Genomic DNA, 27,582 nt, shown 5'->3' on the forward strand with positions numbered 1-27,582 from the left:
CTTGTCATCTTCTTTCTCTCTCTTTTTTTACATTGTACCCTTTTGGGGGTTGGGGTGGGGTTGGTGCTAGTGCTAGGGACTGAACCCAGGGTCTTGTGCATGTTCCATATTTTATTGAGTCAATCTCTTAAGTCCTGGGAGTAGGTCAGTTTAGTTCTGTGTCATTTCAGGATTTAATGTTACAGGTGTGCTCCCATCAAGGTTAGGCATCCATATGGTGCAAACTAATAGACTTAATAAGCTGCATTTCCATTACACTGGAAAATCAGAAACATGTACTTTTCTGAATTTTTTCCATCCTTTCTATATACCTTATTATTATCATTTTCGTCATGTCCCATAAAATCTTAGGTGTAACCTCTGGAGGAAGCAGAATGTTTTGGTATCCTGGCTGGCTTGCCAAAATTTTCCCTCTCCTCTCTGAAGTTTCAATAATTTGAGTCTGTGGGTCAAACTGACATACATAGATTAATAAGAGGAAAACCATACCAATTTATTACATTCATATGCACAAGAGACTCACAAAACATGACTCCTGGGCTGAGGATGTACCTCAGTGATACAGTGCTTGCTTAGCATATGAAGTCCTGGGTTCAGTCCTTAGCACTGCCATAACAAAAGATTCATGTTACCAGAATAAAAATAATTCTTCATGTCCAGGAAGAAACAAGAAAATGAGCTCTGCTCAGATGTCCCCGTGTCTCAAATTTACTTTTCTCTCAAATTTATTTTTAGGACATAAAGTCTTTTTAATAATACCTTGAACATAATTGAGGTTTTAGAAATACAACGCCCGTGAAAAGATTGAGAATAATTTAGTTATTAGATAATGAAACAATTTAAGCATTTGCAATTCTGGGAATACATGCTGTGAACCAGTGATGTCTTTCCCTCTAGTTATTTATGTGTTTATTTATTTATGCAGCACTAGGGATTTGAACAAAGGGTTACTTCACTACTGAACTACATCCCCAGCCCTTTTTTTATTTTGAGACAGGGCCTCACTAAGTTACCTAGGCTGACGTCAAACTTGTGATCCTCCTGCCTCAGCCTCCTAAATCACTGAGATTATAGTTGAGTACCACTGTGTCTGGCCTTTCCCTTTTTTTAAAAGCAGAATCTTGAGCTGGTGACGTAGTTCTGTGACAGAGTGCCTTGCATGTACTATGCCCTAGGTTTGATCCCTGGCATAAAAAAATAAAAGCAGAGTCATGTTACTAAAGAAGATGTTGAGGAGTATGTAAACTGTTTTCCAACTCCTTGGAAACTTAAATAGTTAAGAGTTTACTTAGTGTGAGAATTGCAGTTAGGAAAAATTAGGCTAAAAAATTACTCCTCTCTAGTGTTAAAGTAAGTTTTTAATCCACATTCATAATTTAATAATGCAGCATTCCTATTTGACCTTTGTTGTACATCAGTGGAGTAGTGTCTAGCTTCACTTATTTAGTTCTGAAGATTTGGACTTTGTTTTAATGTTCTAGCTCGTCAAGCAGTGAAAACACCCCCTCGGAGGTTACCCACTGTGATGGTCCGCTCTCCTATAGATTCAGCCTCCCCAGGAGGTGATTATCCACTTGGGGACTTGACTTCAACCACTATGGAAGAGGCCACCTCTGGGGTGAGTGTTATTTCCATCCATTGGAATTGATCAGTGAAGGGTGCAATAAGCCAGCAGAGAGCTGAGTGATGAGGAAACCACTTTTGACCTAGGAACAACTTCTTGGTCTGAACACTAAAGACTATAATTTACCATGTTCTGTGCTCTAAGATAAGGACGGACCTAAAAGCACTGAGGCTTTTGACCTTTTTGAGAGATAGGGAAAAGACTGCATTCAGGAATTCTTTGCTGTGTATCTTAGTCCTATGAAATTCCTGCTGAAATAAGAGACAATTCCTTGTAAATATAATACTGGTAGGGGGTGAGAAGTTTGTAAATGGCAGATTGGATGGAATGGTTGGGTCATCATGGGTTTGAGTCAGTAGAAGAGAAAATAACATGGGGAAGAAAAGTATAGCTAAGATTAGGGGGTAGAGGGTTCTGGGCATTTCCACTCAGAACTAATAAAACCATACTAACCCATCCAGATTAGTAGGGAGCCTTCCATAGTTTGAGAAGTCAGATAAAGGTTCTCTGTTGTCTCTTAGGTAACCCCTGGGACTTTGCCGAGTACCCCAGTCACCTCGTTTCCTGGGATTCCTGACACCCTTCCTCCAGGCTCTGCACCCTTAGAAGCCCCCATGACCCCAGTAACAGATGATTCACCCCAGAAAAAGATGCTTGGACAGAAAGCAACTCCACCCCCCTCCCCTCTGCTGTCAGAGCTCTTGAAGAAGGGCAGCCTCCTGCCTACTAGCCCCAGACTGGTATGGAGACTTCTGTGGGTGTTTGAGAGCTGTGGTGATTTTAGTACTTGGAAGGGAATGCCTGGGACCTAAAATGTGACATGGACAAAAAAGTTCAAAGGAGGAAGAGATGTCTTAGTTAAATGTTAATTTAAAACAATAAGTTGATAGTATCCTTGGGTCCTGAGATATCTGAGCCACAATTATTTTGGTTTTCTTCCCAAAGAACTCTTGACAAATAAGTTCTGAACATTAGAGTTTCCCTTGGGTTTGAATTACTCTCTGTGGATAGTAAGTTTTAGTTTTCAAGAAGTTTGGTTGACAGAGTTTTGGGGGGAAGTGGTAGTAAAGGAAAGCTTGAGTGTAGCCTTCACCTCTATTCTTCCCTGGTAGGTCAGTGAGAGTGAAATGGCTGTTACTTCTGGCCATCTGAACAGTACAGGTGTCCTCCTGGAGGTAGGCGGGGTCCTTCCCATGATACATGGTGGGGAGATACAGCAAACACCCAATACTGTTGCAGCTTCCCCTGCTGCCTCAGGTAAGTCATCACTCTTCCTTTGTCTACTTCAGAGATGGTTTCGTTATTATTAAGGAATTGTTAATCCATAACTACTTTTTTTCCTAACTTTGTTTTGGAGCTGCTTTAGTTGTTAAAACACATAGTGCTTGAAGGGCTGGGGTTTTAGCTCAATGGTAGAGTGTTTGCCTAGCATGTGTGAGGCACTGGGTTTGATTCTCAGCACTGCATATAAACAAACAAAAAAATAAAGGTCCATTGACAACTTAAAAAAACAAACAGTGGCTTGAAATTATTAATCCATTCCATCTTCAAATTGTTGACATCCCTGATTAACTATAGCATAGCTATTGATGAGAGGAACATGATGTTAATAGTGAAGCTGCTTCTCTGTGGCTTGTAAAATTGTGTAAAGGTGCTGGAGATACCTAAGATAATAGAATATGGGAAAGAGATTTGGCTTGAATCTCAGGCCTGCTATGCATTGGGTTTGTAATCTGACAGGTGACTTAACTATTGAGGCTCAATTTTCTGTTTTATTAATTGTGATATATATGCTATTCATTGATATAGTGAGAATTAAATGAGATAAACAAAATAAAGCAAAAAAATGCTTTACAAAATACCTTATAAACATTAGATATTGGTATTTGAATCATGTTGAAGTTGGGTAGTGTATAGCATGTTAAATCTCAACAGAAATGATATTTATTCAGACCAGTTTTTTTATTCTTGGTGATTATTTAATTTTCCTCTGAGGAAAGGTACCACCCATTTTTCTTATGTTGTGTATTCTAGTACTTTGGTTTATTCCTAATTTAGAATTTTGGTTCATTCCTAACTTGGAAAAAGTAAGGTTGGAGAAAATAAAACTATAGATCAACATAGGAGTTGCTTTCATTCTTTGAGACCATAAATTTTTTCTTGGTTGAATCTTAGAGTGGCTATTGCTTCTTGTTGGTGTGCTTTCTTCTTACCTCATTTTGTATACCTCTTTGTTAGGTGCTCCCACTCTTTCCCGGCTTTTAGAAGCTGGTCCTACACAGTTCACCACACCTCTTGCTTCCTTCACTACTGTTGCCAGTGAACCTCCAGTTAAACTTGTGCCACCCCCTGTAGAGTCTGTGTCCCAGGCTACCATTGTCATGATGCCTGCGCTGCCAGCACCATCCTCTGCTCCGGCTGTCTCCACTCCTGAAAGTGTAGCTCCAGGTGCGTCTTGACCCACGCCCTGAGCAGCCACTAGGACCAAAATTTCATTTTGAGCTTCAGTTAAGGAAAGATAACCAAGAACATTAACTCTAATTTAGATGCTTCTGTTTTCCATAGAATGTGCCATCTTTATCCTTAGAAAAACTAAAGATGTGAAAAGGGTGGGTATTTGTTCGGGGAAAATGGTTAAGTATACAAATAAGAATGTGTTCTCACCTTATTTTTTAAGTAAATGGGGGAGGAAAAAAAAAAAAACATAGGCATATATGTTTCTGACCTTAAGTGTACTTGACATCTGTCTATAGCTCTAGTGTGATTTTTCAGGTGGTCACTTGGTATCCAATAAGCTGAGATACTTTTCCCTTTTTGTTTAGTGAGTCAGTCTGACACCTGTGTTCCCATGGAAGCTGTGGGGGATCCACACACTGTGACTGTTTCCATGGATAGCAGTGAAATCTCCATGATCATTAATTCTATCAAAGAAGAGTGTTTCCGATCAGGGGTAGCAGAGGCCCCTGGAGGATCAAAGGCTCCCAGCATAGATGGAAAGGAAGATTTAGATCTGGCTGAGAAGATGGATATTGCTGTGTCTTACACAGGTGAAGAGCTAGACTTTGAGACTGTTGGAGACATCATTGCCATAATTGAGGACAAGGTAACCATTCAGCAAAGTCCCAAAGAATCTCATAGCTTCTCTCCTCTGCCTTTCTTTTTTTCTCATAGTAAAACAGCTGTTGTGCTCCATCTCTTTAATCTGAAAGCCTTTGGTATTTGGCATTAGTCATCTCCCCAGCCATTCCTATATTATTGATTTGCAGAGGGCAGGTGTCTGTCCCTACATGGGGGAAGAGAGAGAAATGGCAGGTTTATTTTCATTCAGTGCTAGCAAATTTGAAAGACTTGGATGGGCTTCTTTCTGTGACCTCAACAATCTGTGTATTATGGGACAGGTAGATGATCACCCTGAAGTGCTGGATGTGGCAGCTGTGGAAGCAGCACTGTCCTTCTGTGAAGAAAATGATGATCCCCAGTCTCTTCCTGGCCCCTGGGAACACCCAATCCAGCAGGAACGGGATAAGCCAGTACCTCTCCCTGCACCAGAGATGACAGTCAAGCAAGAGAGATTGGACTTTGAGGAAACAGAAAACAAGGGAATTCATGAACTCGTGGACCTCAGGGAGTCTGGTGTTGACATTAAAATGGAACCTGCAGAACCAGAGCCAGGCATTTCAGGGGCTGAAATTGTAGCTGGGGTTGTTTCAGCCACAAGTATGGAGCCACCAGAACTCAGGAGTCAAGACTTAGATGAGGAACCCAGAAGTACTGCAACTGGAGAGATTCCTGAAGCAGATGGTTCCAATGGGAAAGGCGATGAGATGCCACTTGCAACTGTGAAGACAGAGGTAAATAGTAATATCAGGAGCTGGGAGTATGTAAGTTTATAATTGTAATACTGTAGGTAAGAAGTGATGGGTTTCCTGTTGAATTCCTGAGTCTTGGTGTGTTTCATGTATCCATAGCCCATAAGTTGTGATCAATGTTAAGTATGCTTGTCCTATTCCTGTTAAGGTGGCCATTAGAATCATATCACATTAGTAGGACTTAAAATTTCTTCTATAGTCTCATTATCGTTGAAGAATAAGATTGTGTGAGCTGTAGCAGTTTACCAGTACTTAAGACACTTGTTCTTTTTTTGATCTTCAGGCATCCCCCGAAAGCATGTTGTCTCCATCACATGGCTCAAATCCCATTGAAGATCCTTTAGAGGCAGAGACTCAGCACAAGTTTGAAATGTCAGGTAAATAAAAGACAGGAAATCTATACTCTGTAACTAACCTGAAATAATTTGCTCTGTCTTCTGAGGGATTGTGGGTTGTGGGTAAGTAGAGGAGATAGAACAGGTAGGAATGGAAAGGAAAGCTGCAGGGGATTATTGTCCATAGGAAGGGGAAGGGTAAGGTGGAAAAATCTTCAGGTAGTCTTTCTCTCCTCTGCAGACTCATTGAAAGAAGAATCAGGGACTATTTTTGGAGGCCAGATAAAGGTATTTCAGACTTTTCTTTATTCCTCTTGCCATGTGATTAGATTTCCCTATAGCACTACCTTTTTAATAAATTTTGGTGTACTCTCACATCTTTATTCTCTGAGACTGGTAAGGAGTTGCATGGGGAAAAGCTGCAGTGGACAGTGTGGCATAGTGGGAGTACTATAACAACATGCGCTTCCCATCTGAAAGAGTTTGTAAATATCACACAGTCCTTTCTTTACATTTAGTGCACAGATAAACTTTGATATACCTAGAGTGATTTAGAGTGAATAGGGATATCAGAGCCAGGGAGAACATAGAAGAAATCAGATTATTAATTATCCAGTGAGATATATAGAAAATTTTTCTTTTTTAGAGCAGTAGTTAACAGAGACTTAATGTGATGTGAGTTTACTCCATCAGATGAGACATGAAATAAAACTTTTTTTTTTTTTTTTTGTAATTTTTGTTTATTTTTAAATGTGGTGATGGGGATCTAACCCAGACTCACATGCATGCTAGGCAAGTGTTTTACCACTGAGCTATCTCCCCAGTCCCCAAATAAAACTATTTTTGATAACTTTGTACCCAGGGTCAGAATTCCTCTTAAGAGCAAGGGGAAAGAAGGAATGCCTCTTAGCTTAGTCTTAAGAAAGTAGCTTTTTTTAGATCCTGGGTTTTATTCTTAGTCAAGGTTTGAGATTACTTAGCCAGTGGCTATAAGTAGATAGTAGTATAAGTGATAGAGGGCTCAGTCAAGAATCAGTGTCAGGCCATTTCTAGAACTGATCTAACTCAAAAGGCAGATCATGTTTAGTGATGCTTTGCTGGATAGCTTTGTTTGCATATGTTGACTGGAGCACACTGTGTCTAAGGATGCCGCAGGTGAGGAGGAGGAGGAGGATGGAGTCAGTGAAGCAGCCAGTCTAGAGGAACCTAAGGAAGAAGATCAAGGAGAAGGCTATTTGTCAGAAATGGATAATGAACCCCCTGTAAGCGAGAGTGATGATGGCTTTAGCATACACAATGCTACCCTGCAGTCACATACACTGGCAGACTCCATCCCCAGCAGCCCTGCTTCTTCACAGTTGTAAGTATCTGAAATTCTTTTTTTTTTTTTTTTTTTTGAGGCAACACAGTAAAGATGAGAAGGAGGAGAAGAGAGGATCTTTATTCTTACTTTCTCATCTTCCCTTTCTGGGCCTGGAACAAATAGTTGACAAAAAAATAATTAGGACTTTCTTTTTTTCTTTAAACTTGTGCCTGCTAGAACTCCTATATCTCTGTTTCAGCTCTGTCTGTAGTGAAGATCAAGAAGCTATTCAGGCCCAGAAAATCTGGAAGAAAGCCATCATGCTTGTATGGAGAGCTGCAGCTAACCATAGGTAAGTGAGCCTTATTAGTTTCTCTTGCTCCTCATTGTTAGAGTGGTTTTCTGTGGGACTGCTGGTGTCTGCTCCTTACTACTTTCAGTTACTTAGAGTAAGCTTCCTCTCCTATGCTTCCGGAAAATAAATCAGTATTGCACCTCATTCTTTTTGGACAGGTATGCCAATGTCTTCCTGCAGCCTGTTACAGATGACATAGCACCTGGCTACCACAGCATTGTACAGAGGTAAGCCAGTTCCTCCAGTATACTGACTTGCTTAAATTGAAAGTCATCCAGACTTAGTGAGTATTTGTTTTAGATAATAATAAGTTCAAAGTTAGCATTTTTGATGTAAGGGTATCCACATGCTAAAACCATTCTAGTGACTGGATCACCACTGATTGTCTAAAAAAATAAACACCCACATACACACTTCACAGGCTGAGGTTATAGCTCAGTGATAGAGCACTTGCCTAGTATGTATGAACACCGGGTTTTATTCTCAGCACCAATATAGATAACTAAAATAAAGGTCCATTGATAGCTGAAAAATATTTGTTAAAAAATTAATCCCTTTAATTACCTTTCTCACTGCTTATTATACAGACTGACCTTTTTGGAGCTAAGTTTATGTTTTGGGATGAGGGGTTGGCATTAGAATCCTGGAGGCTGAAATTGAGATATATAAGAAGTTGTATATCTTAATAATGTTTTCAGAAATCCAGGCAAGTCCTCTTTCTACTTCCACTGCCATTTTACCTCTTTTTTTTTTTTTAGGCCTATGGATTTGTCAACTATTAAGAAAAACATTGAAAATGGGCTGATCCGCAGCACAGCTGAATTTCAGCGTGACATTATGCTCATGTTTCAGAATGCTGTAATGTATAACAGCTCAGATCATGATGTCTATCACATGGCAGTAGAGATGCAAAGAGATGTCTTGGAACAAATCCAGGTACTTTGAGGCTCCTTTGTGTTTCAGCAAGGATGAAGTGAAAAGGATGAAGGGAAGGACTCAAATTGATGACAGGGAAGGGTGCCATAGCTTTTACTTGAAATAGCCATAAGGAACGACGTTAGGAATATAACATTTTTGTTCTTGTGCAATTCGTGTTGATTTTCTCTTTTTGGGGAAAGAGTTAGAAGATTCTTCCTTTCTATCACTACTTGGCATGTGTGCATAACAAAAAGAGTTTCTTCTCTGTTCCTTTTTATCACAGGTAACTTGCTTCTATCCTATAGTTGCATAACCAGGCATCCTTTGGGAAGTTGACCTTGAAGGAATGTTGTATCTTTGCATGTATGCCAAATTACTTGAATTGCCAAATGGTCTTGGTTCATCCTATATTTATTCTTTTTCTCATTCTTAGAGGTTAGAGCTCTTTTGTTCTGTTTTTGAGGGTAGAGATTTTGGTCCTATTATTATAAACCTATATTAAAGCAAAAAAAGACATTTTGACATTTTCAATTTCTTTAGAATACCTATTATAACTAGAATTAAAACCTAATGTGGGGCTGGGTTGTGGCTTAGTGGTAGAGCGCTCGCCTAGCACATGCAAGGCCCTGGGTTCGATCCTCAGCACCACATAAATAAAATAAAGATATTGTGTCCGACTTCAAAAAATAAATATTTAAAAAAAAACAACGTAATATGCTGGGCTAGGGTTGTGTGGCTCAGTGGTAGAGCACTTTTCTAGCACACGTGAGGCATTGGTTTGATCCCCAGCACCACATAGAAATAAATAAAGGTATTGTGTCCATCTACAACTAAAAAAAAAGATTTTTTAAAGGGGGGAAAAAACAACAAAAGCCTTAAAAAATAATAATAATAAAAAAACCTAATGTGCTAAACTTCCAATAAGGCAAAAAACTTTTGATGCTGGATGCAGTGTTATATACCTATAATACATATACCAGGTACTTGGGAAGCTGAGGCAGGGGGGTTGCAAATTTGAGGTTAGCCTTGGCAACATAGTGAGACTGTGCCTCAAAAAATAAAGATAAAAAGGACTGGAGGTGTGACTCACTGGTAAAGCACCCCTAAATTCAAACAAAAGCAAACAAACAAAACTTAAAGTGTCTTAATTTTTTCCTACTATATCAGGTCTCTGGCCAACCCTGTTTCTTTTCCCTATAGCAATTCTTGGCCACACAGTTGATTATGCAAACATCTGAGTCTGGAATCAGTGCTAAAAGTCTTCGAGGAAGAGATTCTACTCGAAAACAAGATGCTTCAGAGAAGGTGAGGTGATAGATCAGAAAAGAGACTATTCACCAGTGTTCCAGTGCTAAAAGTCTGAAGTATTCAAAGAACCTTATGTTAGTACTTGGTATTGCCAAGCTTCTGCATTCTAATGGTGCACAGAAACAGATCATAGAATAGTAGTTGTTTGCTCCTATCCAAACAAAGAAATATGCTGTTAACTGAGAGGCCCAGTAACATGGCAGAAATTTTGAACTGAGTGAATGAAATATTAATTCCTTTTGGGAGAGTACTCTCAAGGGGGTGGGGGGAATTGACCTAGCTTGCAGCAGTTAGGTACCATCAATTCCTGTTCCACAAACATGATGACTAGATTGCTTTTGTATCTCTTTCCTCTTATTCTTGGGTTTTTAAATTTTGTCTTTGTGTGTATGGTGCTTGTGTCTCTGTCCTGAGGTTTGGGGTGCTTGCGGCTGAGAGTTTCCGTGGAACCTGATCAGTGTTTGTTTGTCCTCTAACAGGACAGTGTCCCCATGGGCTCTCCTGCCTTCCTTCTCTCTCTCTTTGTAAGTATTGAATGGCTGCAAAGGGTGGTGTTGCCAGAAAGGTTCTCAGCTCCTGCTGGGGGTGGGTGGCAGAGGGAAGTCCAACACATAGACTGTGGCAATATCTTAAACTTCTGTTTACTTAGGTGGAATAAGAAACTGTCTTTTCTTCTGCGTTTCTGTCTTCTTGCATGTGTGTGTGTGTGGGCTGGGTAGGGAATGTTGATGGTATCACTGAGGTATTCTTGGGGTAACGATCTAGGATGCACCTGCTCTTCATTTCTTGACTCCACCACTTACTAATTCTTTACTTACAAATAGAAAATTACTTAGAGCAGCAGATACTACCCGACTTTTTATTAGTGTTCTTTATACTGGCAGATATTTAGCAAGTACTTTTCTCCTTTCTCTTAAAATAAACTTTCAAAAATAATCCCTGATACACAAACACTCAGTAAAACTTAAGCTAAAGATCTCAGTATTAATGCCCACTATAAACAGTAGTGGCTGGTGGAATTAGAGGTAAGCTTAGTAGAACTAGCCTAAAAACTTGTATTCTTTTCCTCCATGAATTAAATGATTCTCTTATTCTGTGTGGTTCATTATAGAACATGAGGCATACTATACTGGAAGGGCATCAGGCTAAAAAACTATATGGTCTTAAGATCATTGGGTAATTTCTTGGGGCCTTGTTTCCTCCTCTGTGTGATAGAACTAATATATAATGAGTTACCTGTCCAGCCTACCTCACAGGGTTGTTGTGAGGATAAAATGAGAATGATAATTATGAAACTGGCTTTAAAAAAATTAAAGTGTATATATAAACGCAAGGTGGTATTTTTGTTCTTACAAAAGTTACCTCATAGGTAACTTAGGTTCATGAGCTCAAAATATTTTAGAATCCTTGCATATTAGAAATGTAAAAATGGTCTGGCCCAGCAAAAGTGTTCACTAGTTCATCTTGCCTACAGGCCTTTCAGCCTGTACCACAGACAGAACACTGTGGTCTCCGTTCTTTCTTATTGGCCTGCAACAGTGACTCTGGATCACCAAGCAGTTGGCTGGCTATTGCAAGGCTGGTTAATAGGATCTTTTATCTATTGAAGACAGCAAAGTATTGCACAAGAGGAAGGAGCTGGGCTGCAGGGAGAGAGCAGCAGATGGAAAGAAGCCTGATTGTCCTGATCTCATGGAAAACAGCTGTCAGGAGGTGCTAGGGAACTAGTGCCAGGGTCAGTCTGCAGGAAAGGCCTTTCTTATAGGGACCAACAGCTGGACAGGTATGTTAGCCAAGAACCTCACTATCCAATTCCCTTTCTAACTTTCCCACCTTTAGTTTACTCTTCCTGTTCCTTTGCACATGATTTGGGCCTGGGTGGTATGACTAACAGTCATTCTGTGGGACCCCAGGTGAATTCCAAGGACCTCTGTGATGGTCATGATCCAGATAATCTGTCCTACATTTCCTCTCACAAACTACGAGGTGTTTTTTTTAGCTACTCTGTGGGAAGAAAGAAATATGCCCCCTCATCCCTCTGAAGTTTTGTGCTGATTTTTTTTCCCCTCTCCCCCACTAAACCAAATCCCTGCATTCCTGTTGCACCTTGTCTCTTAACTCTTAACCAGCTTATTCATACCCTCTTTCTTTCTCTGCTGTCATCTAGGATGGGGGCACCAGAGGACGCCGCTGTGCCATTGAAGCAGACATGAAGATGAAAAAGTGAAGCCTCAAGAGTGTTCTCTTTGAGCTAAACCTGAAATAGAAGTAAACAAGATAGAGCTTGGGCTTGTGGGCCCTGTTCCAGAACTGGGAATTACAGAAGAGGAGGCGCCCGGGCCGCATGACATGAGCTGGAAAAATCTCTCTCAGAGAGTTGGAAGTAACACATTTGCCTGTTTTAGGGCAAAAATCATGGGCTGTGTTAATGCCCTCATGTGTAGCTAGCAGATTGTAGCTAGTTTGTACTGTCTTGTGAAGTGTACAGACTTTTTAAAAATAAATCTGTGAAGTGCGTGTGTATACAATAAAATGAAAAAAAAAAATCTCTGGCCTTTGGGGTGTCTTTTGTGCGTGTACGTGTGTGTGTGTGTGTGTGTGTGTGTGTTTGTGTGTGTTGTGTTTGAAGCTTGTGGTTTCTTCTACATTATCACTGTTTACTCATTTGTGAAAATGAGATTGTCAGGGGAAATTGGTCTTATGAGCTGCCTGCTGCAGCCAAGAAAAGGTAAGTAACCAAGATGAAACTAATAATGTTTTAAAGTATTGTGCAATAAGGACTGTCTTACTCGGCTTTTCTTAAATGTTAGGGAAATTAAGGGTTATCAGAGATCTGTTCATGGCATCGCTTGAACATTAATAAGATTGTAGACAGAGGTAGCATTGACCTTTATCTCAATGACATTGTGTCATTTAACACTCTTCACTGATGTTTCTAGGGTATTATCATTTTCTCCTCTTTTTTTTTTTTTGTCAATGGACCTTTATTTAATTAATTTATTTTTGTATTGTACGTGGTGCTGAGGATTGAACCCAGTGCCTCACACATGCCAGGCAACACTCCACCACTGATCCACAGTCTCAGCCCTCCTCTTTATTTCTATGTGTAGAACTATAAGAGTTTTTGTTTTACTTTGTTCTTTTTATTATTATTATTATTTATTATTATTTTTAGTTGTAGAGGAACACAATATTTTTTGTTTATCTTATTTGGTGCTGAGGATTGAACCCCGGGCTCACACATGTGAGGCAAGCACTCCACCACTGAGCTACCACCCCAACCCTTGCTTTATTTTTATTGAGGAAGGATCTCACTTTGTTGCCCATGTGGGTGTGAATTCACAATCCTCCTTAGCCTCCCAAGTAGTGCACCACTGCACCCGCAGAGTTCTTTACATTGTTCTTGGAAGGCTAACCTCAGTTTAAGAATTACCAATGTTGGGCTGGGGATGTGGCTCAAGCGGTAGCGCGCTCGCCTGGCATGCATGCGGCCCAGGTTCGATCCTCAGCACCACATACAAACAAGGATGTTGTGTCCGCCGAAAAACTAAAAAATAAATATTAAAAAATTCATTCTCTCTAAAAGAAAAAAAAAAAAAGAATTACCAATGTTGAGCTGGGGTTGTAACTCGGGTAAATTACTTGCCTAGTGTGTGCAAGGCCCTGGGTTTGAGCCCCAGCATAGCACTGTAGTGTGTGTGTATTATTAGATACATATAATATGTATATATTTATAATTTTATATATATATAAATACTATTTATATATATAATGAAGCAAGAGGATCTCAAATAGCTCAGTGGTAGAATTCTTTGCCTAACAAGTGCAAGGACTTGGATTCAGTCCTAGCACTGCAGAAAACAAAAGATGGGGGGAGTAAAGGTAAGTAGGATGTTTTGTAGCACTTTATACCATCTTGAGAAAGATGAGTTTAAGAAAGATACAATTAGGACTGGGGATATGACTCTGTGGTAGAATGTTTGGCATGCACAAATCCCTGTGTTCCATCCCCAGTACTGCCAAAAAAAAAATAATGTTTAGAAGTCACAGTTCTTTTCACCTTAAATAGAACTGTTTATAAAGCCTGTTAGAAAGATAAGCAAGTAGAAGATAGTCTTTATGAGACAATGGAAAAGAATTCAGTCCAGGAGTTAGAAAAATGTGAAATAAAGCCATCCAAACAGACATGTGATGTTACTGAAGCACTAAAAGGTGAAAAAGGTCTATTAAATAAAGAACATAGATTTAGGGTTGGTAGAAAAAGTGATGGATGAGATTAGGAAGCCAAGTTGAAGTTTAGGCATAGGTGGTGGGGGCAGTAAAGTGATTTATTAGAACAGATCATTGTAAGAAAATACACCAGAGGGGGAAAAATAGGTCAATCTTAGGACTTTGGCCAATTGAGAAATTTATATTTGCGATTTCTAAAGCCTTTAATAAGGAGACTGTTGAGAGCAGATTGAATACAGAAAATGAAAGAGATGCATTTGTACAGCAACAAAGGCACAGAAGAATCAGTGGGGGCAAATTGGGAATAGAATTTGCTTACTGAATACAAGAGAAGTGTTAAAACACAACAAGTTCTTATAGAGTAATAGTGTTGGTGATGGAAATAAGGAAGTTGGAAAGAACAAATTATTTTGGATTTAGGAAGAGGTGATTATAATTTTAGAAATGTGGAGTTGAAGCAGATAGTAGGGTATTGACTTAGATGCATAGAGAAATGAGATAAAAGTGCATATAATTAAAGATGGAGAGATTTGGAAATTACCTGAATAGAGGACAAAATTGGAAATTAAGTGTGTATGTGTGTGTGTGTGTGTGATTTTTTTTTTTTTTTTTTTTTTTTTTTTGAGGTGTGATATGGAGGTTCAAACTCAGGGGCTATTTACCACAGCCCATTTATTTTTAGAGCCTTGCTAAATTGCTGAGGTTGGCCTTGAACTTGTAGTTCTCCCTCTTCCACCTCAAGATGCTGGGATTACAGGCATGTACCACTGCAATCAGCTTCTGTATACATTGGTTGGTTGGTTGGTTGGTTGGTTGGTTGGTTAGTACTGGGGATTGAACCCAGGGGCACTCAACTACTGAGCCACATGCCCCAGCCATTTTTATTTTTTATTTAGAGAGAGGATCTCACTGAGTTGCTTAGTCCTCACTAGGTTCCTGAGGCTCACTTTGAACTCCCAATCCTCCTGCCTCAACCTCCTGAGCTGCTGGGATTATAGGTTTGCACCACTGCACTTGGCTCTATATACATTTTTTAATGGAAGTATTAAGGAAGCAGAGAACCAAGCAAAAACATAAAAGAAAAGCCTGTATTTAAAGTTGTAAAAGGGAGAAGACAAATCTAAAAAAATTTTTAAAGCCAGGATAGTGTAGTACAATGAACAAGGGAAGATAGCATTAAAACTTGATGTTTCTGTTTTTACTATGAAAAATGATAGTTGGATATGACCAAAAGTGAATTTTAAGGATGTGATGGTTAATAGGTTATGTATTTGCTGAGGAATATACCTCTTGTTCCCTCAAATTTGATGCCTTTTAGCTGAATTTATGGGTTATTTGGGATAAAGGAAGTCTGTTAAGCTAACTGTGTCTAGTTCTTTCCCTTCTTACGGAGTATGAGGAAATCCAAGTAAAAAACATTATTGGGAAATGTGTATTATATTGACATGAAGCTTTTTCTTATTTTAAAAGATTATTTCATTTCTTAATGTTTCCTTTCTGCTAGTTTTTGTACTTCCTGATAATGAATAGAGAAAAAATTCTGGCCCCTTGTATTTCTACTGAACTTGGAAGATGGAGATGCCTTAGGGATATTATTTGAATAAATTTAATGCATTTTTGTTCTGTGTATTTACAGATGGGGCGTGAGTGGGTTTGGTTGGATTCTGAACAAGACTATCCCAATGACTCTGAGTTGAGCAACGACTGCAGGTCCCTCTTCAGTTCATGGGACTCCAGTCTGGATCTTGATGTGGGCAGCTGGAGGGAAACTGAAGATCCAGAGGCTGAGGAACTAGAGGAAAGCAGCCCAGGGAGAGAAACTAGTGAGCTGCTTGTGGGAGATGAAGGCAGTGAGGAATCTCAGGAAGAGGCAGAGCAAGTCAACCGCCAGAACCTCCTCCATTTTCTTTCTGAGGTAATAGTGGGCATTAATTCCAAAGCCAAAAGAACATCAAATTTTTAAGAGAATGCTCACCCTTACATGTAGCTACCTTTCTCCATATTTACTAAAATATGAGGCCCATAGTGGCAATGACTAAGCTAATTGTTGTGTCCCCTGCACTTGGTGCTGATACAGAATATGCACCAAATATAGTCTTTAGGGAGCTAAAATCAAAGGAGTGGAATTTCTATATGTAAGACTGCCTTATGAGAATCCTTGCAATTTATTCTTTTTAAAAAAAAATTTTTTGGGGGGTGAACCTGGGACTGAACTCGGGCGTTCAACCACTGAGCCACATCCCCAGCCCTATTTTGTATTTTATTTAGAGACGGGGTCCCACAGAGTTGTTGAGCACCTGCCTTGCCATTGCTGAGGCTGGCTTTGAACTCGTGGTCCTCTTGCCTCAGCCTCCCCAGCCACTGGGGCAATTCATTCTTTAAGAGTCATGAGAAGTTATACTTGACAAAACTCTCCTTGAAGCTTAAAATATTATAATTTAAGGCAGTCCCCCCACCCCCATACTAGAAATTGAACCCACAGGCACTCTACCGCTGAGTTACTCTACAGCCCTTCCCCTAACCCTCATTCCCAGAGACTGCATCTCACTAAGTTGTTGAGGCTGACAAACTTGAATTTGCAATCCTCTTGCCTTAGCTTCCTGAGTCACTGAGATTACAAGTGTGTACCATTGTGCCTGGCTGCAAGTCAGAATTTTAAAGGGTTCTTATTAACTTGGTACAGAGATAAGGACAAGAAATATATTGATAAGAAATATAGGGCTGGGAATGTGGCTCAAACGGTAACGCACTCGCCTGGCATGCGCGGGGTGCAGGGTTCGATCCTCAGCACCACATACAAATAAAATAGAGATATTGTGTCCACCAGAAACTAAAAAAAAAATAAATAAATATTTTAAAAAAGAAATATAATTATTTGGACAAAAGAATTTATTTATGCTACAACTGAACACAGGATGAGCAAGGATCTAGTTCAGATGTTGCCACTTATCTCTGTTGAAGTCTGTAGCAAACACATTTTTCAAGTTTTCTAGACAGCAAGTCCCAATTGATCAAAACTGAAAATTGAGAACATAAGCTCCTTGAAGATGCATGAACTATATCTTTCTTGTTTACTATAGCATCCCTAGCAACTAACCCAGTGCCTATGTATACATTTGATAGGTTTGATTTCAAACCTATCTGCCATCTCAAGCATAATCACAGTGTCAGTGTAAGCATATGCCATTACTGATGTGTGGATAATTTGCATGGAGTTTCTGTACACTTTGATTACAGGTTGCTTATTTAATGGAGCCATTGTGCATTAGCAGCAAAGACTCAAGTGAAGGCTGCTATCCTCCATCTGGTACCAAACAACAAGAGGGAAGGGAAATTGAAGCCACTGAAGGAGAAGGGAATCCCTGCAGAGAAACTGAAGAGCCTTTAGCCAAGGTAGAACCCTTAATAGCTGAAAAAAGGCTGCAGGGAGAAAATGGAAAGCCTGAGGTGGTTCCTGTTCCCTCAGATATTAGTGCGGTTCAGGGACTACCCACAGAGAGTGAAGAGGTAAGTAAATAATTTAAATCAGCTGTCTGGTTTGTCTTCAAGGGGAGGTAGAGCAGAGTGGTTAGAGCTCGTAGGTTAACTGCAGAGGTGTATAACTACCTGGTCCAAATCCTGGTTTTAGTACTACTTTTAGCTGTGTGTTCTTCGGCATATCACCACATATTTTAGAACCTCAGTTGTCTCTGCTCCAAATAGGATAATGTGTTCTATTTTGTAGGTTTGCTGTGAGATTTAAATGAAACAGTTCACCCAGTGTCCTAGCTGAGTTCAGGAGTTTGAGACCAGCCTGGGGGACATTATCTTGCCAGTGGTTGTGGTGCTGCAGGCCTGTAATCCCAGCTACTTTCGAGGCCCAGGCAAGGGGATTGCAAATTCAAGGTCAACCTGGGCAATTTAGAATCTGTCTTTTAAAAAAAAGGATTAGGAATGTAGCTCAGTGGTAAAGCATCCCTGAGTTCAATCCCAAGTACCAAAATAAAAACAAAACAAAATTTTATACATATAAAAATATATAAAAAAAATCTGGCCAGCTATAGTTATTACTCCAGGGCCCACAGATTCTATTGATAATTTCAAAGAGTACAGCATCCAACTAAAACTGAGTAAATATTGTTTTTTCATTTGGGGGTTGAGGAGGCAGAGTTAAAATTCTCTAGCAAGATACTTACTAAGAATTTATTGATTTAGGTCTAGTTAAGTCGGCTTTCTCTAATTTCTTTTATAGCTTTATAATAATTTGCCTTTTCTCACCTTAAGTTTAGCCTTATTTTATTCTGTGCAAATAAAATTACCACACAAATAGTAAAAGTTTCCTTAAATTCTCAGGGTGAGGTTCAGCTAGAATCCAAAGAGGAGGATCAAGGTGAAGGGTATGCTTCAGAGATGGAAGACCAGCCCCCTTCAGGAGACTGTGATGATGGCTTCAGCATTCAGGAAACTCCCCTTGTGGATATCCTCCTCAGTCATGCAAACTCCTCCAAACTGTAAGTATAGATCTGAGGGAATAGTTCAGTAGTAGAGAATTTGCTTAACATGTTTGAAGCTCTTGGTATGATGCCCAACATTATACAAACAAATTAAAAAAAAAACAAAACCCTATAAGTAGAGATTTTTATCCAAGATTAAGATTCATACTTTAACTTCTGTTTATTATTCCTATTTAAATATGTTACAATGAAATGAGTTACTTTTATAAGTTAAAAAAAAAGAAAAACACTGTGAATTAAATATGTTTGTTGGATTTTTGTTTTGTTTTGTTTTGTTTTTGTTAGGTTTGAAGAAAGGTCTTCTTATATTGCCTAGTCTGGCCTGGAATTCCTGGACTCAGAAATTCAGGCATGTGCCACTGCACTTAGGTTCTATATACATTTATTGGTTGGTTGGTTGGTACGTACTGGGGATTGAATGCAGAGGCACTCAACCACTGAGCCACATTCTCCAGCCATTTTTATTTTTTATTTAGAGAGAGGGTCTCACTGATTTGGGCTCCCTGTTCTGATAGAGTTCTACAAATAATAGCATTTGTACTGGGCATGATGGCACATGCCTGTAATCCCAATGACTCAAATATAATTTTGGGGGATACCTGGGATTGAACTCAGGGGTGCTTAACCACTGAGCCAAATCCCCAGTCCTTTTTTGAATTTTTATTTAGAGATAGGATCTCATTAATTTATTTAGGTCTTGCTAAGTTGCTAAGAATGGTTTTGAACTCATTATCCTTCTGCCTTACTTTCTGAGCTGCTGGAATTATAGGCGTGTGTTACCATGCGTGGCACCAAATGTAAATTTTAACATCATATAAATACAGATCTGTAGGCTCTCCTATTATAAAACAAGTCTGATTCATCAACATTGAGTGTCCTTTAATTCTTCTTTCTTAATTACTAGGCTTCATTTGTTCAGGAAAGATTGCTAAGTCAGAATGTTTCTTAAATCTATTGCGGGGTGCAGTACTAGAGACTAAACCCAGGAGTACTCTACCACTGAGCTACATTCCCAGCCTTTTTTTAATTTCAATTTTTAAATTTTGAGATTGGGGGGTGGTTCTCACTAAATTGCCTAGGCTAGGTTCAAATTAGTGATCCTCTTACTTTAGCCTCCTCAGTAGCTGGGATTACAGGTGTGAGTCACTATAGTAATCATATAATCTTTATTAGAAAGCAATAGATACTAGTTTCCATATTTACTTGGCATGATACCTTAAGGGGAGATTAAAAAGGTGATTTTTGTTTGTTTGTTATTGGTAGGGAAGCGTAAAACTACTTTAAAAGAAGACATTCAGAGGTGGGGAGTGGAATATAGTTATCTAGTAGAGTGCTGCTTACCTAGCATATCCAAGGCCTTGGGTTCAATCCCCATCACTATAAAAAATAAATGAATAAATCTCTAGAGCCTTCTTCTTAGGTACTTCCCTTGGTCTGTACTGATCTGTCAAGAAGAAAAGAAGAGTCTTTGGAGCACCATTCCCAGTCCGAAGGATCTTTCCAGTCTCACTTTTATTTTACTATCATTGCTTGGCATTCATTCCCATAAAGGTAGGCAAGGAATTTCTACAACAAAGTTGTGATTATGAAGTTACAATCCTAGCGTAGTGCTTTTCGTATGGTAGGTACGTTAAAGGTCTGTTATATGGATATGTGAATGAAGTTATACCTCCAGTACCAAGGAGAAAATGTTCATTCTGTTGAGTGACCAGAAACAAAGAAGTTTGTTTTGGGCTCCCTGTTCTGATAGATTTCTACAAATAATAGCATTTATACTGGGAATGGTGTAATCCCAATGAATCAGGAGGCTGCAGGAGAAGGATTGCAAATTTGAGGCCAGACTCAGCAATTTAGCAAGACCTGTGTCTCTAAATAAAATATAAAAAGTGCTGGGATTATGGCTCAGTGTTTAAGTGCCTTTGGGTTCAATCCTCAGTATTAAAAATAATAATAATAATAATAATAGCATTTTCTTGGCATGATGCGTTCTGTAATCCCAGCTACTCTTGAAGACTAAGGCAAGAGGATCACAAGATTAACCAAGGTCAGTGTGGACAATTTAGCAAAACCCTGCATCAACATTTAAATTTTTTTTAATTAAAAAATAAAAGAGGGTTGGGATTGTGGCTCAGCGGTGGAGTGCTGGTCTGGCACATACAAGGCCCTGGGTTCAATCCTCAGTACCACATTAAAAAAATGAATAAACAAAATAAAGGTATTGTGTCCAACTACTTCTAAAATATATATATATATATATATATATATATATATATATATATATATATATAAAAAGATTGGGATGTAGCTCAGAGGTATAGCGATTAGCCCTAGTTCAATCCTGAGTACCACCAAAAAGAAAAAGAAAAATTGAACCAGTACTCTTCTAAATAGGCTGGGAATATAGCTCAGTTGGTAGAGTGCTTGCCTCAGATGCACAAGGCTCTGGGTTCACATCCCCAGCACCACAAACAAAACAAACAAATAAATAAATAAAATGAGACAGTTTAGTTCAGAGAAGGAAGGAAAAATGGTTTTGTCTTAGGTATTTTAAAGATCACTATACAGGGGAAAGTGAAAAAGAAAATTACTTAAATTGTTATTTGGTATGTGAAGTAAATATTTCTTTCTTTGGAAATATGGGAGAGGTTGTATTAGTGTGACATATTTCTGCATAAAAACAGGACCAGACTAACTTATCAAATACCTACTGAGCACCTACTATGTGCCATGTTCTGTCACAGGCACTTGGGAAACATTGAACAAAGACTGCTTTCAGCCTGGCATGGTGGTGCATGCCTGTAAACCCAGCGATTTGAGATGCTGAGTCAGGATGATTGCAAGTTCAAAGCCACCCTCAGCAATTTAGGGAGATCTAGTCTCAAAAATTAAAAAGGGCTGGGGATGTAGCTGAGTGATGGAGCACCCTGGGTCCAATCTCCAGTACCAAAAAAAAAAAAAAAAAGCGTTATCCTAGATCAGTTCTTTAAAGTCATGGCTGCTACAAAACAAATCTTCAAGAGTAGTAGAAAAGGTGGGGCTGGGGTTGTGGCTTGGTGGCAGAGTACTTGCCTTTCACATGTGAGGCACTGGGTTTGATCCTTAGCACCACATAAAAATAAATAAAAATATTGTGTCCGTGTATAACTAAAATTATATTTTTTTAAAAAATAGAAAGAGTAGAAAAGGTTCCAGGCATGGTAATGCACACCTGTAATTCCAGTGGCTCAGGAGGTTGAGGCAGGAGGATTGAGAGTTCGAAGCCATCCTCAACAACTTAGTGAGGACCTGAGCAACCCACTGAGACTCTGTTTCTAAATAAAATACAAACAAGGGCTAGGGATGCGGCTTAGTGGTTGAGTGCCCCTGGGGTCAATCCCCAGTACTCTCCCCTGGAAAAAAAAAGGCATTAAATATATTTTTATTCCTGTGGTATTATATTCCTTCAGGTATTAAAATTAAGAGCACTATGCATTGAGAAAACCTCATCACTGGAGAGACAGAATACCATTTGTAAAGTTAACTATCTCTTCTGTCATGTTGTATCTTCTAGGACTGATCTAAGTCAAGGTGACCCTGTTCAGGATCATTTGCTATTTAAAAAAACTCTTTTGCCCGTCTGGAAGATGATTGCCAGTCACAGGTGGGTCTCCACAGTGGTAATAGGATTATGTTCAGAACTGAGGCATTAGCACGTTAGGTCTTAAGTATAAAAGGAGATATGTTTATCCCTCAAACAGGTCATAATACCTAAGACTCAGCTGCTTTTACTGGTCTGTACAAGAAATAGTTACTGCAGCTAAATTCAGTAGCCAAGCTGTGGAACCAACTTAGGTGCCCCTCAACAGATGAATGGATAAAGAAAATGCGGTATATATACACAGTGGAATATTACTCAACTATAAAGAAGAATGAAATTACGGCATTTGCCGGTAAATGGATGGAACTAGAGAATGTCATGCTAAGTGAAATAAACCAGTCCCATAAAACCAAAGGCTGAATGTTCTCTCTGATATGTGAATACTAACCCACAACAAGGAAGGATGAGGAGGGGAAGAATAGAAGTCCATTGTATTAGACAAAGGGGAATGAAGGGAAGGGGAGAGGGGGGGAGAATAGGAAAGACTGTAGAATTAATCAGACATAACTTTCCTGTGTTATATATGAATACATGACCAGTATAATTCCACATCATGTACAACCACAAGAATGGGATCTGATCCTAATTAGAATAAGTTATACTCCATATATGTATGATATGTCAAAATATGCTCTACAGTCATGTATATCTAAAAAGAAATAATAAAAATGTTGCTGTGCCATTTGAATTGTCTCCTGAAATTGATTTATATTACATGATATTTCGTACTTAAAATATGTATGCCTCCTTACAATATGACATATGGTAGATTCTTTTTTTTTAACATATAAAGGCCCTCAGGAGCTTTGAACAAATTTCTGAGCTCTAAATTAGTATATTATAATAATAGTTAAATATTTCACTGTTTTTTTTAAACTGGCAAGAGGAAATGTATAGATTTAGATTTCTTTTTTCTTTTTTCTCCTTTTTTTTTTTTTTTTTTTTGGCAGTACTGGGGATTCAAACCAGGTGCCCCCAGTTCTTTTTGTTTTATTTTGAGACAGGGTCTCACTAAGTTACCCAGGCTGGCCTCCAACTTGCCATCCTCACTGAGATTTACAGGCATTCACAATAGATTTCCTCTTAATAGTGCTCAGTTTGCATTCCACTAAGGGAAATCTAACAAGAACTGAGCCTTAACTCTGTATTTTTAAGTAGTATTGTTCATAGCCACTCTTCTTATTTAGAGTAATTGCCAGGGTTTCTTCACTTTTTTCTGGGTTTGTCCCTTAACAGGTTCAGCAGTCCATTTTTGAAGCCTGTGTCAGAAAGGCAGGCCCCAGGATACAAGGATGTGGTGAAAAGGTCAGTGGAAAAGGTGTCAAGAAAGGTTGGCTGCTTTTTTATATCTGTCTTTTCATTCTTTTCCCATCTGTTAGATTATTTCTTTATTTATATTACTTATAAATTACTTATAAATTCAATACACACACACACACACACACACAATTTTTGTACCAGGAATTGAACCCAGAGGCGCTTAATCACCAAGCCACATCCCCCAGCCCTTTTAATTTTTTTATTTTAAGACAAGGTCTCTCTAAAGTAGCTTAGAGCCTTGCTAAGTTGCTGAGGCTGGCTTTAAACTTTCAATCCTCCTGCCTCAGCCTCCCGAGCCACAGGAATTTTAGGCTTGCACCACTGGACCCAGCAGACTCAACATATATTTTACAGCCAAACAAGTTTATAAAGTTAGGAGTTCAGTGTCTTCACTTGAGAAGTAATGCAAGTAAACTTTTTTTTTTTTTTTTTTTTTTTTGCAGTATTGACTTTTCAAGTAATATGATCCATTCATTATAGTCTTAAATTAGTCTTTGACTTTTTTTTTTTTTTTTGTGAATGTGTATGGTACTGGAGACTGAACCCAAGGGTACTCTAGCACTGAGCCACATTCCCAGCCCCTTTTTATTTATTTTTAAAATTTTGAGACAGGGTCTAAGTTGCCAAGCCTGACCTTGAACTTTCAATTAATCCTCCTGTCTCAGCCTCCAAAACTCTAAGGCAATTAATTAGTTATAGGTATTCTGAGGCAAAAATATTAACCCAAAAAGAAGTTGCATACAAAGTTACAAACATTGGTTGAGTACAGTATTTTGAATTTTTATTTATTTCTTACATACATGACAATAGTGGAATGCATTACATTCATAATTATCCATTCACAGCACGATTTTTTTGTAACTGTATGTAAAGTATGTTCACTCCAAATTATGCCATTATATGTGAACTCTCTTTTTTTGCATTAAAATTCTTAATACACCTTTATACCACAGTTTATCATATCTCTGTGTATAAGGTATGTTGACACCAAATTCACATCTTCTTACATGTATTTTGTATAATGATGACCATCACCTTCGACAATCCTTGCTACTCCCCTTCCCCCTCCCTTTCCCTAAAATGCTATTATAAAACAGTATGGTAATAGAATATAAAAGATCATGGCTGAACCTTTAGTTCATTTGTAGTGCTAAAACAAAATACCTCAGATTGGGTAATAGAAGTTTATTTCTCATGGTTCTAGAGACTGGGAAGTCCTAGATGAAGATGCTGGCAGAACTGGTGTCTAGTAAGATCTCCTGTCTGCTTCCAAGATGGTACTTTCTTGCCTCACACATGTGAGGCACTGGGTTTAATCCTCAGCATCACATAAAAATTAATTAATTAATTAATTAAAGGTATTGTGTCCATCTATAATTAAAAATATTTTTTTAAAAAGATGGTGCCTTGTTTCTATACACTCCTGAGAGGACAAATGGTTTGTCCTCATGTGGGGAAGGACAGTGATTATTGAAGACAAACTGAACACTGGAGCTCCTTACAGCCTTGATACCTGAGGCTGACTCTGTTCCTATAATAATTGAAGAGTGTCTTGGCCTGTGGACTTTGGAGTCAGGCTGCCTCTGAATTGGAGTCCAGAATGTGTTACTTTGGGCAAGTACTTAACCTTTTTAAGTTTCCCAATTTGCCCAACAAAGTTTAATAATAATCCTTTTTTTTATTTTTTATTTTTTTTGGTACTGAGAATTAAACCAAGGGATATCTTACCACCAAAATACATCCACAGTCTTTCTTTTTTTCCTTTTTAAATTTTTTTTTTTTTATCATAAGACAGGGTCTTGCTAAGTTACTTAATGCCTTGCCAACTTGCTGAGGCTGTCCTTGAACTTGCAGTCTTGCTGAGTTGCCGGGATTACAAGTGTGTATAACCACACTCAGCCCTGTTTTTGTTTTTAGATGGAGTCTTGCAGTTTTCCAGGCTGTCCCCATAATCCTCTTGCCTCAGTCTCCTGAATAGCTGATATTATAGGCACACACAATCATGCTTGGTTCTCTTGTCATTTGGGAGGCTGTTGCAGGAAGATCTACAGTTCAAGACCAGCCTTGGAAACAGTAAGATTCCATCTCCTGTTCCTCTTTCTCCTCCTCATCAGCATCATAACAACAGTAATAATACCTACATTATCTGTTTATTGAGAGGATTAATTTGTGATAGAATGTATCTATCATAGTGCTTGGCCTGTTGTAAATAGTCAGATATTAGCTGCTGCTGCTATTTTATTATCTGATGGGCTTTATTATCTTTGCTACCATTTTTCATTATAGCCAGTTTGCTGGGTGCAGTTTCCATGCCTACCTCATAATAAAAAATAATAAAAACTAAGAATGTAGAACAGTGGTAAAGTAATCTGGGTTCAATACCCAATATGAAAAATAAAAACAAAATAAAACAACAGTTATCTAAGAGAGCATGTTAGGTCACCACTTTTTACACATTACAGCTTGATTTTCTCTGGTTTCTCTTGGCCATCTGCAGACCCATGGACTTAACTAGCCTGAAGAGGAATCTGTCTAAGGGGCGGATTCGTACCATGGCCCAATTCCAGCGGGATCTGATGCTGATGTTCCAAAATGCTGTGATGTACAATGACTCTGATCATCATGTATATCATATGGCTGTGGAGATGCAGCGTGAAGTCTTGGAACAAATTCAGGTACTACATGGAGTGAGCTGCAAGGAAAAGGTGCACAGCCTCTGGAATCTGATTTTGAAAAGTTTATAAGAATGAGGGTGATGTTGAGGTAATTCAAGGACCTTAAGGATTGATGATTGAGCCTGATGATTTGGAAAACTCTGAGACTCAATAGGTCCATCTTTAATACATAGTGAAATGAAGTAGTCTATAAAGGTAGGTAGCAAGAAAGCTGGAGATAGACAAGTAATAGGACTCTTACTTCCAGAGAAGCTTCAAATCAGAGGGCTAAAAATGTAAACTACAGTCGCTGTCCATTTTTTGGTTGCTTAATCTGTTGATATTATTGTACATTCACACTTTCTCATCTTTAGAGGATTAGACATAGTAGCTTCAAAGGAACATTTGAGCTATGCAAAGGGTTGCATGCTTATAATCCCAGCTACTCAGGAGGCTGAGGCAGGAGGATCACAAGTTTGTCGCCAGCCTGGTCAACTTAGTGAGAAGAGACCCTGTCTCAAAATGAAAATTTTAAAGGGCTGGAGATGTAACTCAGCAATAGAGCACTTGCCTAGCATGCATGAGGCCTAGGTTCAATCACTAGTACCACAAAAGGGAAAAAAAAATTTTTTTGCCTGTTTCTTTTCTGGGCAGCATCATACTTTAAAGAAAAAAAAAATGTAGTTGGATCTATTTGCCAAAAAAGAAAATTGCATTCAATTCTTTGTAGCTTCTAAGATTCATAGCTTACTATCTATGCCTTGACTCTGTAGGTGCTGAGTATTTGTTTAGACAAGAGAAGAGACTTAAGTAATCTGGAATGAGTGCCAGCCAACCCAGTGGATGATGGAAATCTGTTTTGTTAACCTGGAGCTGCTATCCTGACCCTTTCTGGAGTTTGGACCTCTCTTTGAGACTCTGACCAGAGATCTCAGGGCTTGTTTTCCACTTCTCTGTTGTCTTTTCTAATAAGAGTAATGCTTTTATCTAACAACCATGGAGTCCACACTGTCTTTGGGTCTAATATTTTTAAAAGGGGGGGGGGGAGTGTTGAGATTTGGATTTATGCCATAAATGTTGCACATATTTTTGTTCCAAAGGATTCATTTAGGGGCAATTAGATTAAACCTTAACTACTTCTCTATAAATAAATATTTCTCAAACCAAAGGTTGCTTTTTAATGATTTCAGAAGCTGGGAATAGAGGGAGGTACTTCATGTAGTGAAACAAGTAAGATATCTGGTCTTTTTACATTGGCTGTCCAGAAGGGAATGGGACTGGCTAAGGGGAGCATTTATGATTTGTCTGATTTATAAAGAGGGGATATCAAAGGATCCTTCAAATGGGTCGGGGTGGGTGAGAAATTATGAAGAAAATGTCTAGTGCTTTAAGACTCACAAGGGAAAAACTATAAAACAACAACACTGTTACTGATTCCATTGGTTCAGAATCCTTCAGGGGGCTGGAACATATGTGTAGCTCAGTGGTAGGGCCTGTGCTTAGCATGCAGGGGGCCTTGGGTTCAATCCCTAGCCC

The 27,582-nt window shown here is 38.9% G+C and overlaps 2 protein-coding genes across 7 annotated transcripts in view; both read left to right on the forward strand.

Moving 5' to 3' along the window:
* The window catches only part of Brd8 (bromodomain containing 8), a 28,227-nt gene extending 15,975 nt beyond the window's left edge, over positions 1 to 12,252 (forward strand). The window contains exons 8-22 of one of the 6 annotated variants that reach the window (XM_027927891.2): positions 1,482 to 1,618; positions 2,146 to 2,364; positions 2,737 to 2,881; positions 3,863 to 4,072; positions 4,447 to 4,727; positions 5,023 to 5,475; positions 5,777 to 5,870; positions 6,070 to 6,116; positions 6,974 to 7,188; positions 7,391 to 7,483; positions 7,645 to 7,713; positions 8,245 to 8,422; positions 9,605 to 9,709; positions 10,192 to 10,236; positions 11,880 to 12,252. In XM_027927891.2, the coding sequence (XP_027783692.1) occupies positions 1,482 to 1,618; positions 2,146 to 2,364; positions 2,737 to 2,881; positions 3,863 to 4,072; positions 4,447 to 4,727; positions 5,023 to 5,475; positions 5,777 to 5,870; positions 6,070 to 6,116; positions 6,974 to 7,188; positions 7,391 to 7,483; positions 7,645 to 7,713; positions 8,245 to 8,422; positions 9,605 to 9,709; positions 10,192 to 10,236; positions 11,880 to 11,939 (2,351 nt within the window). In that variant the 3' untranslated portion in view covers positions 11,940 to 12,252. Of the gene's footprint in view, positions 1 to 1,481; positions 1,619 to 2,145; positions 2,365 to 2,736; positions 2,882 to 3,862; positions 4,073 to 4,446; positions 4,728 to 5,022; positions 5,476 to 5,776; positions 5,871 to 6,069; positions 6,117 to 6,973; positions 7,189 to 7,390; positions 7,484 to 7,644; positions 7,714 to 8,244; positions 8,423 to 9,571; positions 9,710 to 10,191; positions 10,237 to 11,879 lie in introns of those variants that run through there. The other 5 variants (XM_027927896.2, XM_027927892.2, XM_027927895.2 and 2 more) reach the window with 5 other exon arrangements.
* Positions 12,253 to 13,579: 1,327 nt separating this feature from the next.
* LOC114086581 (bromodomain-containing protein 8-like) lies at positions 13,580 to 27,152 on the forward strand. Its single transcript, XM_027927899.2, has 8 exons — positions 13,580 to 13,594; positions 15,579 to 15,857; positions 17,180 to 17,449; positions 18,275 to 18,432; positions 21,986 to 22,075; positions 23,309 to 23,377; positions 25,890 to 26,067; positions 26,820 to 27,152. Exons 1-8 carry the CDS (start codon positions 13,580 to 13,582, stop codon positions 26,868 to 26,870), a joined length of 1,110 nt encoding a protein of 369 aa, XP_027783700.2. The 3' UTR covers positions 26,871 to 27,152.
* The last annotated feature ends 430 nt before the right edge of the window (positions 27,153 to 27,582 follow it).

The sequence above is a fragment of the Marmota flaviventris genome, chromosome 5 (assembly GCF_047511675.1).
Source record: "Marmota flaviventris isolate mMarFla1 chromosome 5, mMarFla1.hap1, whole genome shotgun sequence".
In the NCBI taxonomy this organism is placed as follows: domain Eukaryota; kingdom Metazoa; phylum Chordata; class Mammalia; order Rodentia; family Sciuridae; genus Marmota; species Marmota flaviventris.

Bases quoted from the DNA above. Each gene is read 5' to 3' on its own strand.
- LOC114086581 (XM_027927899.2), top strand. The intron at 15,858-17,179 runs GTAATAGTGGGC...CTTTGATTACAG, and splicing joins TCCTCCATTTTCTTTCTGAG to GTTGCTTATTTAATGGAGCC. The intron at 17,450-18,274 runs GTAAGTAAATAA...TTAAATTCTCAG, and splicing joins TACCCACAGAGAGTGAAGAG to GGTGAGGTTCAGCTAGAATC.